Genomic DNA, 12,446 nt, shown 5'->3' on the forward strand with positions numbered 1-12,446 from the left:
CACCGTGACTATTGCGGTATCTTATTTGTTTGATGCCTTGTATGATTCTCTTCAAGTAGAGACTTGGATAAAAGATAGGATTAAAGCTCTTTAGTTGGCCAATTCCTTTCTTGCAGATGCCATTTTACAGGTTGTTAGACTAGGAGCTAAAACTTCTAGTTTCACTGTCCTAGCCCGCAGGGCGTTATGGTTGAAATCCTGGTCTGCGGACGTATCCTCTAAAGTCAAGCTTCTGGCGATTCCTTACAAGGGCAAAACCTTGTTTGGACCCGGTTTGGCAGAAATAATCTTTTATATTGGTGAGTGCCGCTCTCCTCATCTTACTAACTTTCTCTGCTTTGGGATATTCCCTATCATTCCGGCTCGATGCCGGGATAACAAGACTACTGGCCGAGTTCGGTCTGATAGAGGGGTATCCCACAAGCATTACAATACACCCCATTCTTCCTTTAGTACAAGAGAGTCAGTTTGGACCCGGTTTGGCAGAAATAATCTTTTATATTACGGGTGGAAAATGGTCTTTTCTACCGCAAGATACAAAGAATAGGCCTAAAGGATGTCAGAGTAATTTTCGTTCCTTTCGTAACTTCAGAAGAAAGCCTTCCTCTTCTTCTTCCAAGCAGGAACAATCTAAGTCTTCTTGGAAACCCAATCAGTCTTGAAACAAGGGGAAACAATCAAAGAAACCCGCAGCTGATTACAAATCAGCATGAAGGGTTTGCCCCAGATCCGGGATTGGATCAGGTGGAGGGCAGACTTTCTCAGTTCTCTCAAGCCTGGGTACGAGATGTCCCAGATCCCTGGACTGTGGACATAGTATCCCAGGGTTACAATTTGGAATTCAAGACTTTCCCCCCCAGAGGCAGATTCTATCTCTCAAGATTATCTGCAGACCAGATAAAGAGAGAGGAGTTCTTGAAATGTATACAACATCTTTCCTCCCTGGGAGTGATAGTTCCAGTTCCAGTGCAGGAACAGGGTCCTGGTTCTACTCCAACCTATTTGTGGTTCCCAAAAAAGGGAACTTTCCATCTCATTCTAGACTTGAAGTGTCTAAACAAGTTTCTCAAAGTTCCATCCTTCAAGATGGAGACTATACGTGTCATGCCGCGCTGCTCTAGCCGTTGTAGGGGCGCAGCGTCTCTTTCCCTGCTCGTTGCCAGGGTCTGTGTCGGGTCCGGAGGCGTGTGGTACTGACGTCATCGCTGCACGTTCATCTCCGGTCCTGACGCCTGGGCGCGAAACCTGCGCCTATTTGAATCACTTCTTCTCGATCTATCACTGCCCAAGTATAGGTGTTACTTTGTGTACTCCTGGGAGTGATAGATCGTTTTAGTCTTTGCCTTGCTGTGTTTGAACATGCCTGTCTGACTACTCTGCCTGCCATACCCCTGAATTGCTGGACTGATATATATTGCTGCTGAACCTGCCTGTCTGACTACTTTACCTGTTTAACCCCTGAATTGCTGGACTGATATATTGCTACTGAACCTGCCTATCTGACTACTCTACCTGTTTAACCCCTGAATTGCTGGACTGATCTTTGTTGCTGAACCCTGCCTGCCTGACCATTCTAGTGGTGTGCCCTTGGACTGCTTTACCGTTGCCAAACCCTGCCTGCCTGACTCTTCTAGTGGTTTGTCCTTGGACTGCTTTACTGCTGCCTAATCCTGCCTGTCTGACCATTCCAGTGATTTGCCTTGCCCTTTTCTGCCGTTGCCACTGGGGACTGTCCTGCCTGTGGTGAGTGCCGCTCTCCTCATCTTACTAACTTTCTCTGCTCTGGGATATTCCCTATCATTCCGGCTCGACGCCGGGATAACAAGACTACTGGCCGAGTTCGGTCTGATAGAGGGGTATCCCACGAGCATTACAATACACTCCATTCTTCCTTTAGTACAAGAGAGTCAGTTCATGACAACCATAGACCTAAAGGATGCGTATCGTCATGTTCCTATTCACAGGGACCATCACAGATTCCTTAGATTTGCCTTTCTGGACAAACATTTCCAGTTTGTGGCCCTTCCATTTGGTCTAGCCACGGCTCCCAGAATTTTTTCAAATGTTCTGGGGGCTCTTTTGGCAGTGATCCGTTTTCGTGGAATTGCTGTGGCACCCTACCTGGATGACATATTGGTTCAGGCGCCATCTTTTCAAAGAGCAAAATCTCACACATAGATATTGTCTTTTCTTCGTTCCCACGTATGGAATGTGAATCTAGAAAAAAGCTCCCTTTCCCCTGCTACAAGAGTAGTGTTCTTAGGGACCATAATAGATTCTCTATTGATGAAGATTTTTCTGACAGAGGTCAGAAAAAACTAAATCATTTCCTCTTGCCTCTCTCTTCAGGCTACTGCTTATCCTTCAGTGGCTCAATGTATGGAGGTAATCGGTCTGATGGTGGCTTCCATGTACATCATTCCTTTTGCTCGATTCCATTTGAGAGCTCTCCAGTTGTGCATGCTCAAACAATGGAATGGTGACCATGCGGATCTATCTCAGAGAATAGAGTTAGATCAGTCGTCAAGGGACTCTCTCTCATGGTAGATTTCTCAAAAACATCTGTCTCAGAGCACATGCTTTCGGAGACCCTCCTGGGTGATCGTGATCACCGACGCCAGCCTGCTGGGCTGGGGAGCAGTCTGGAACCCTTTAAAAGGTCAGGGCCTTTGGACTCGGGAGGAGTCTGCTCTTCCCATCAACATCTTGGAGTTGAGGGCGATTTACAATGCTCTATTGGCTTGGCCTCCATTGTCCTCAGCCCAGTTTATCAGGTTCCAGTCAGACAACATAACCTCTGTGGCTTACATCAATCACCAGGGAGGAACTCGGAGTTCCTTAGCCATGAAGGAGGTTACTCGGATTCTTCAGTGGGCAGAGACTCACAATTGCTGTCTATCTGCCATCCACATTCCAGGAGTAGACAACTGGGAAGTGGATTTTCTGAGCAGACAGACTTTTCATCCCGGGGAGTGGGAACTCCATCTGGAGGTGTTTTCCAGCTTAGTCCTCAAATGGGTGGTGCCGGAGTTAGATCTGATGGCGTCCCGTCAGAACGTCAAGCTTCCAAGGTACGGTTCAAGGTCAAGAGATCCACAGGCCATTCTGATAGATGTCCTGGAGGTTCCTTGGGTTTTCAGTTTGGCATACCTGTTTCCTCCGTTTGCTCTCCTTCCATGATTCATTGCTCGTATCAAACAAGAGAGAGCGTTGGTGATTCTAATAGTCCCTGCGTGGCCTCGTAGGATTTCGTTTGCAGACCTAGTGGAGATGTCATCTCTCCCACCTTGGAGACTACCTCTGAGGAAGGACCTCCTGATTCAGGGTCCCTTCCTTCATCTAAATCTCGTTTCTCTGAAGCTGACTGCTTGGAGATTGAATGCTTAATTCTGTCTAAGCGTGGTTTTTCTGAGTCGGTCATTGAGACCATGATTCCGGCTCGCAAGCCTGTTACTAGAAAGATTTACCATAAGATATGGCGTAAATATCTTTATTGGTATGAATCCAAGGGCTACTCTTGAAATAGAATAGAATTCCTAAAATTGTATCTATTCTTCAGAAAAGCCTGGAAAAGGGATTGTCAGTCAGTACCCTGAAGGGTTATCAGTTTTACTAGATAAACATTTGGCGGATGTGCCAGATGTGCAATCTTTTTGTCAGGCCTTGGTCAAAATCAGGCCTGTCTTTTTAAGTCTGTTGTTCCTCCTTGGAGCTTAACCTTGTTCTTAAAGTTTTACAGCTGGCTCCGTTTGAGCCGTTGCATTCCATAGACATTAAGTTGTTATCTTGGAAGGTTTTGTTTCTTGTTGCTATCTCTTTTGCTCGAAGAGTCTCGGAACTCTCAGCTCTGCAGTGTGATTCCCCTTATCTTATTTTTCATGCCAATAAGGCGGTTCTTCGTACTAAGTTAGGTTTCCTTCCTAAGGTTGTTTCTAATCGAAATATTATTTTTGTTCCCTTTCTGTGTCCTAATCCTTCGTCTTCCAAAGAACGTTTGTTACACAATTTGGATGTTGTACGTGCTCTTAAATTCTACTTACAGGCGACTAAGGATTTTCACCAGTCCTCTGCCCTCTTTGTCTGTTTCTTTGGGAAACGTAAAGGTCAGAAAGCTACTGCTATGACTCTTTCTTTTTGGTTACGAAGTATAATTCGTTTGGCTTATGAGACTGCTGGGCAGCAGCCTCCTGAGAGAATTACGGCTTATTCCACAAGAGCTGTTTCCGCTTCTTGGGCTTTCAAAAATGAAGTTTCTGTGGAACACATTTGCTAGGCTGCATCTTGGTCTTCTCTAAATACTTTTTCCAAATTTTATATTTTTGCCTCGCTGAGGCTTCTTTTGGGAGAAAGGTTCATCAAGTGGTGGTGCCTTCTGTTTAGGACTGCCTGTCTTGTCCCTCGATATTTATCCGTGTCCTCTAGCTTGGGTATTGGTTCCCAACAGTAATTACTCAAGCTGTGGACTTACCATATCTTAGGAAAGAAAAACAAAATTTATTCTTACCTGATAAATGTATTTCTTTCCAGATATGGTGAGTCCACGGCCCCACCCTTTATTTTAAGACAGTTGTTCTTTTGACTATAACTTCGGGCACCTCTACACCTTGTGTTACTTCTTTTTCTCCATTTCCCTTTGGTCGAATGACTGGGGGTTGTGGGTAGGGAAGTGATACTTGGCAGTTAAACTGTGGTACTCTTTGCCTCCTCTGCTGTCCAGGAGTAATATTCCCAACAGTAATTACTCAAGCCATGGACTCACCATATCCGGAAATAAATACATTTACCAGGTAAGCATAAATTTTTTTCTTTTTTTTTCTTTCATGATTCAGATAGCGCATGCAATTTTAAGCAACTTTCCAGTTTACTTCTGTTAAATAATTTGCTTCATCCTTTTTTTGTTGAAAAGCATAACTAGAGAGTATCAGGAGCAGCTATGCACTGCTAGGAGCTAGCTGCTGATTAGTGGTGGCACATATATGTCTCTTGTCATTGATTCACCAGATGTGTTCAGGTAGCTCCCAGTAGTGTACTGCTGCTTATTCAACAAATAATAGAATAATAGAAGTTAAATCGAATTTTTTTTCTAAAGTTGTATGCCTCGTCTGAATCATGAAGAAAAAATGTTGGGTTTTATATCTCTTTAAAGGGATAGGAAAGTCTACATTAAACTTGCATGATTCAGATAGAGCATGTCATTTTAAGACACTTTTAAATTCACTTCTATTTTCAAATGTGATTTGTTTTTTTAGTATCCTTTGTTGAATATGCACATGTCCTGCACATATTTGTCTCTTGTGATTGGCTAACTAGATGTGTTGAGCTAGCTGCCAGAATTCAGCAAAGGATAACAAGAGAATGAAGCGAATTTGTGCTGTCAATTGAAAGGCTGCATAAAGTTTGTGAATTATGTGTTGGTGATCTGATAGGAAGGTCCCACTAGTCAGGGAAAATAAAACATAATACAAAGGTTGTCATTTATTTTTGTTCATAATATTTTTTCACAATATGTGTGTGTGAAAGACAAACAAACAAATAGTTGAACATACTCTTGAATATTAAATGCATGCCTAACAATTTCAAACAGAAGTAGTTTTTTGTGTATTGCTGGGAGCTCAGTATTAGGACAAAATGTCATCCTTAATATTAAAGTGGCCTTTTCCAAAACCATTAATTTACCGAAATGATGGTAAACATAGGTGTGTGCATAGGGCATGCTGGGGGTTTCCAAGATACACCAAGATGACAAGATACAATAAGATTACCTTACTGTGCTGGCACCATCCTAACCATGCCAATGATGTTGTGTTTGTGTCATGTAGCATAAACTATGTAGGGGAGAAAAAAATATAGTATAAACAGGTAAGATGGTGCAGGGGCCATGCATCTGGTCTAAGTTCTTATATGTTCATATAGGAAGGCATAAAGGGGTAAGAGGGACCTAATATGTCATTATTAAGTTTGTATTCTCTAGGCGAGTTGTTAAAGAACTATTAAATACAATACAATTGCATAATCAATAAATGCATAATAAAAGACAATGCAGTAGCACTTAGTCTGAATTTTAAATGAGTGGTAGATATTTTTTTTTATAAATGTTAAAGTTAGTTTAATCTTCTTTCCTTCTGCATCACGTAACATCGATCAGCCAATCACAAAATGCATTTACACTCTATAAGGCTTTGTAATTTTGTTTTTTCAATGAAGTTTTAGTGGCTAAATATTTATTTGCCAAAAATTTGATAACAAATAACCTGTTAGATAGTAACAATACAACGATTGTTGTATTGTACTTTTTCTTGTTTTATTTTCTGTTTATTGGAGAATAGCCAGTTATATTGTACAACTGTAAATTGTATTTAACAATGTTTTTGTACATGTTGTTTTGTATTTCTTGATAATCTGGTTAATAAAAAAGAAAGCAAAGGTGGGGGGCTATCTATAAAATGATAAGGTCATGCTGGCTAATTAATATTCAGATTAACACTTGTTGGAAATATATTTCCAGAAGTACAACAGAGAATAGACATATTCAAAATAGATAATGGCACTAAAGAGATTGAACTATGGCAGGGAACTGCAATAAGTACTGTTCTTTTCTTTGTTACAGGTGTTTCAGCTGGAGGTCAGGGAGCAAGGAAGTACAGCTCTTTGGGCCTTGGCAGGTCAAACTCTTAAACAGCAAAAAGAAATGGCAAGACGTATTGGCTTCAACTATATCATAGACATGCTCTTGTCCTCCTCTGATAAAATGCAATGCATCGGTAAGTGCTTTGGGCTTTTATACAACAGTAGTGTCCCATAAATCACATTTACATTTAGCTTTGCTTGCTTCCCAAGGTGGTGAAGCCATAATTGCTTTAAGCAAGGACAGCAAACAGCACCAGGACCAGATATGTAAAGGAAATGGCATTGGACCTCTGGTTCGGTTGTTGCGAAACTCTAAAGTGGCAGAGGGGACTCTTCTCAGCATTATCAAAGCTCTGGGGGCCATGTGCAGTGGTATGTTAATTACAGAAATCCCTTTTACTTGTATATTATAATACTGTTTTCACCATTGTGCTGCCTTTTATTAACCTGTGATATATCCCATTTACCAGTCCATGATCCTATGGCAATCTAGTAAAAGGATTTACATGTGGCCATTGGTTAGCTTTGGAGAAATAAATCTATCCCACACCCTGTTAAATTTCAAGTACATTATTTGGATTTTTTGCAGGTTCAATTTATATTTCTCCCTAACTACTACTTAGATTGTAAACTCTCTCTGCTAGATTACGAGTTTTGCGTTAGCCTTAAAAAAGCAGCGTTGAGAGGTCCCAACACTGCTTTTTAACGCCCGCTGGTATTACAAGTCTTGCAGGTACAGGTGTACCGCTCACTTTTTTTCCGCGACTCGAGCATACCGCAAATCCACTTACGTCAATTGCGTATCCTATCTTTTCAATGGGATTTTCCTAAAGCCGGTATTCCAAGTCTTGGAAAAAGTGAGCGGTACACCCTCTCCTGTCAAGACTCCTACCGCATTTAAAAGTCAGTAGTTAAGAGTTTTATGGGCTAACGCCGTAACATAAAACTCTTAACTAAAGTTCTAAAAAGTACACTAACACCCATAAACTACCTATTAACCCCTAAACCGAGGCGCCCCCCCCCCCCCCCCACATCGCAAACACTTAAATAAATTTTTAGCCCCTAATCTGACGACCGGACATCGGCGCCACTTCAATAAATATATTAACCCCTAAACCGCTGCACTCCCGCCTCGCAAACATTAGTTAATTTTTATTAACCCCTAATCTGCCGTCCCTAACATCGCTGACACCTACCTACATTTATGAACCCCTAATTTGCCGCCCCCAACGTCGCCACCACTATATTAAATGTATTAACCCCTAAACCTAAATCTAACCATAACACCCCCCTAACTTAAATATAATTTAAATACATCTAAATAAAATTAATACAATTAACTAAATTATTCCTATTTAAAACTAAATACTTACCTATAAAATAAACCCTAAGCTAAAAATTACATTGTAGCTATCTCAGGGTTTATTTTTATTTTACAGGCAACTTTGTATTTATTTTAACTAGGTACAATAGTTATTAAATAGTTATTAACTATTTAATAACTACCTAGCTAAAATAAATTCAAATTTACCTGTAAAATAAAACCTAAGTTACAATTACACCTAACACTACACTATAATTAAATTCCCTAAACTAAGTAAAATTAATTACAATTAAATACAATTATCTAAATTACGATAAAAAACAAACACTAAATTACATAAAATAATAAAATAATTACAATTTTTTTAAACTAATTACACCTAATCTCATCCCCCTAATAAAATAAAAAAGCCTCCCAAAATAATAAAAATCCCTACCCTACACTAAATTACAAATAGCCCTTAAAAGGGCTTTTTGCGGGCCATTGCCCCAAAGTAATCAGCTCTTTTACCTGTAAAAAAAAATACAATACCCCCCCAACATTAAAACCCACCACCCACACACCCAACCCTACTCTAAAATCCACCCAATCCCCCCTTAATAAAACCTAACACTAACCCCTTGAAGATCACCCTACCTTGAGACGTCTTCATTCTATCCAGGCAGAAGAGGTCGTCCAGACGGCCAGAAGTCTTCATCCAGGCGGCATCTTCTATCTTCATCCATCCAGAGCGGAGCGGGGTCCATCTTCAAGACATCCGATGCGGAGCATCCTCTTCTTTACGACGACTAACACTAAATGACGGTACCTTTAAGTGACGTCATCCAAGATGGCGTCCCTTCAATTCCGATTGGCTGATAGAATTCTATCAGCCAATCGGGATTAAGGTAGAAAAATCCTATTGGCTGATGCAATCAGCCAATAGGATTGAAGTTCAATGCTATTGGCTGATCCAATCAGCCAATAGGATTGAGCTTGCATTCTATTGGTTGATTGGAACAAATTATTATTATATTTAAGTTAGGGGGGTGTTAGGGTTAGACTTAGGTTTAGGGGTTAATATATTTATTACTCAGACAAAATTATTACTTCAGACTCATAATACGGGTCTTTCACTAAGAAACAAATCCTTTATTGGATTCTTATCCTCACAATTATATGTCATTCTTTCATTTTTAATTTTAATTTTTATTTTCATTTATATTTGTTAGTAATATAACACTTTAGACCCACAACCAGGGGTCTCGCACTAAAAAAATCCTTTATTGGATTTCTGTGATTTCAATTTTTGGTTTGACACATATTGTTCACGATCGTATTTTTAAACATAAGAGCTGTACCAATTTATTATTAGATTGTATTCATACATTAGGAATCAAAGGGTGATTACCCCTAGGAATTGTACTCCAGTGAGTTTACCATTTTGGTCAAAATAACCTGATCTTATAATTTTTGTTAATTTTTGTTAGTTTTTTATGTAGATTCTATTAAATATTTGTACAATTATTTGATTTTAAATTTTGACTCCTGTGGTATATCTTAGCCAGCGGCGCTCCTATATATCCTATTACCTGTGTTCTGTTTTTTAGACCTATTAGGGGGTCTTCATTATAGTGAGCAGATATCAGTCCTAGGCGCTGGTTACTTATCTATAATAGTTAATATATTTATTATAGTGGCGGCGACGTTGGGGGCGGGAGATTAGGGGTTAATAAATGTATTTAGGTTGCGGCGAGATTGGGGGGTGGCAGATTAGGGGTTAATAAGTGTAGGTAGGTGGCGGCGACATTGGGAGTGGCAGATTAGGGGTTAATAACTATAATGTAGGTGGTGGCGGTGTCCGGAGTGGCAGATTAGGGGTTAAAAATATTATGCAGGTGGCGACGATGTCGGGGCGGCAGATTAGGGGTTGATAAGTGTAAGATTAGGGGTGTTTAGACTCGGGGTTCATGTTAGGGTGTTAGGTGTAGACATAACTTTTATTTCCCCATAGGAATCAATGGGGCTGCGTTAGGAGCTGAACGCTGCTTTTTTGCAGGTGTTAGGTTTTTTTTCAGCCAGCTCTCCCCCATTGATTCCTATGGGGAAATCGTGCACAAGCACGTTTAGCCAGCTCACCGCTACCGTAAGCAGCGCTGGTATTGAGGTGAGATGTGGAGCTAAATTTTGCTCTCCGCTCACTTTTATGCGGCTAACGCCGGGTTTAAAAAAACTATAATACCAGCGTTGTTTGTAGGTGAGCGGTGAGCAGAAACTGCTCGTTAACACCGCAAGTTTTACCGACAAAAACTCGTAATCTAGCCGTCTATTTCTTTCCCAAACCGCCTTCCCTTTATTTCTTCTATAAGATACGGCAAGTCCACGGATTCATCCTTTACTTGTGGGATATTATCCTCCTGCTAACAGGAAGTAGTAAAGAGCACCACAGCAGAGCTGTCTATATAGCTCCTCCCTTAACTCCACCCCCCAGTCATTCTCTTTGCCTACTCTAAGTACTAGGAAGGGTAAAGTGAAAGAGGTGATAAAATGTTAGTTTTTATTTCTTCAAGCAAGAGTTTTTTATTTTAAATGGTACCGGTGTGTACTATTTCTCTTGTAAGGTGTATCCAGTCCACGGATCATCCATTACTTGTGGGATATTCTCATTCCCAACAGGAAGTTGCAAGAGGACACCCACAGCAGAGCTGTAATATAGCTCCTCCCCTAACTGTCATAGCCAGTCATTCTCTTGCAACTCTCAACTAGCAAGGACGTTGTAGGAGAGAGTGGTTAAATATAGCTAGTTTATTTTCTTCAATCAAAAGTTTGTTATTTTTAAATAGTACCGGGGTTGTGCTATTTTATCTCAGGCAGTAAATAGAAGAAGATTCTATGTTTCTATGATCTTAGCAGGTTGTAACTAAGATCCATTGCTGTTCTCACATATGTCTGAGGGGATTACACAGATGAGGTAAAACTTCAGCGAGAGAATGGCGTGCAGTTTATTCTGCTATCAGGTATGTGCAGTTATAATTTTTTCTAGAGATGGAAAACACTAGAAAATGCTGCTGATACCGGATTAATGTAAGTTAAGCCTGAATACAGTGATTTAATAACGACTGGTATCATGCTTACTCCCAGGGGTAATACCCTTATGATATTGCAATATAAAATGTTTGCTGGCATGTTTAATCGTTTTTATATATGCTTTGGTGATAAAACTTTATTGGTGCCTAGTTTTTTCCACATGGCCGGCTTAAATTTTGACTAGAAACAATTTCCACTGTTGTAGTATAAAAGTTACAGTTGGTGCAGTTAAAATTACAAACTGTGACATCCAGCTTCCCTCAAAGGCCCTCTGAATGCTATGGGACATCTCTAAAGGGCCCAAAGGCTTTCCAAAGTCATTTATTGGGGAAGGTAGGGCCACAGCTTGCTGTGGCAGTTGGTTGTGACTGTTAAAAAACGTCTATTTCGTTTTTTTGATCCATTTTTTGAACTAAGGGGTTAATCATCCATTTGCAAGTGGGTGCAATGCTCTGTTAGCCTATTATACACACTGTAAAAATTTCGTTTGATTTACTGCATTTTTTCACTGTTTTTCTAATTCTGACAAAATTTGTTTCTCTTAAAGGCACAGTGCCGTTTTTTATATTTGCTTGTTAACTTGATTTAAAGTGTTTTCCAAGCTTGCTAGTCTCATTGCTATTCTGTATAAACATATCTGACATAGAAGAAACTCCTTGTTTATTATGTTTAAAAGCCATGGTGGAACCCCCTCTTAGAATGTGTACCAAATGTACTGATTTCATTTTATGCAATAAAGATCATTTTCTGTCTTTAAAAAATTTATCACCAGAGGAATCTGACGAGGGGGAAGTTATGCCGACTAACTTTCCCCACGTGTCAGACCCTTTGACTCCCGCTTAAGGGACTCACGCTCAAATGGCGCCAAATACATCTAGGGCGCCCATAGCGTTTACTTTACAAGACATGGCGGCAGTCATGGATAATACACTGTCAGCGGTATTAGCCAGACTACCTGAACTTAGAGGTAAGCGAGATAGCTCTGGGGTGAGACAAAATGCAGAGCATACTGACGCTTTAAGAACCATGTCTGATACTGCCTCACAATATGCAGAAGCTGAGGAAAGAGAGCTTCATTCAGTGGGTGATGTTAATGACTCAGGAAAGATACCTGATTCTAATATTTCTACATTTAAATTTAAGCTTGAACACCTCCGCGTGTTGCTTAGGGAGGTTTTAGCTTCTCTGAATGACTGTGATACCATTGCAGTGCCAGAGAAATTGTGTACACTGGATAAATACTTTGCAGTGCCGGTGTGTACTGATGTTTTTCCAAATACCTAAAAGGTTTACAGAAATTATTAATAAGGAATGGGATAGACCAAGTGTGCCGTTCTCTTCCCCTTCTATTTTTAGAAAAATGTTTCCAATAGACGCCACCACACGGGACTTATGGCAGACAGTCCCTAAGGTGGAGGGAGCAGTTTCT

General features: G+C 40.4%; 1 protein-coding gene across 1 annotated transcript in view; it reads left to right on the forward strand.

Annotated features, from left to right (window-relative positions):
• ANKAR (ankyrin and armadillo repeat containing) overlaps window positions 1–12,446 on the forward strand; it is a 510,409-nt gene that overhangs the window by 194,888 nt on the left and 303,075 nt on the right. The window contains exons 13-14 of the mRNA XM_053698605.1: window positions 6,608–6,761; window positions 6,838–6,999. Coding sequence (XP_053554580.1) covers window positions 6,608–6,761; window positions 6,838–6,999 — 316 coding nt within the window. The remainder of the gene's footprint in view (window positions 1–6,607; window positions 6,762–6,837; window positions 7,000–12,446) is intronic.

This window comes from Bombina bombina, chromosome 1, assembly GCF_027579735.1.
Source record: "Bombina bombina isolate aBomBom1 chromosome 1, aBomBom1.pri, whole genome shotgun sequence".
Lineage (NCBI taxonomy): Eukaryota > Metazoa > Chordata > Amphibia > Anura > Bombinatoridae > Bombina > Bombina bombina.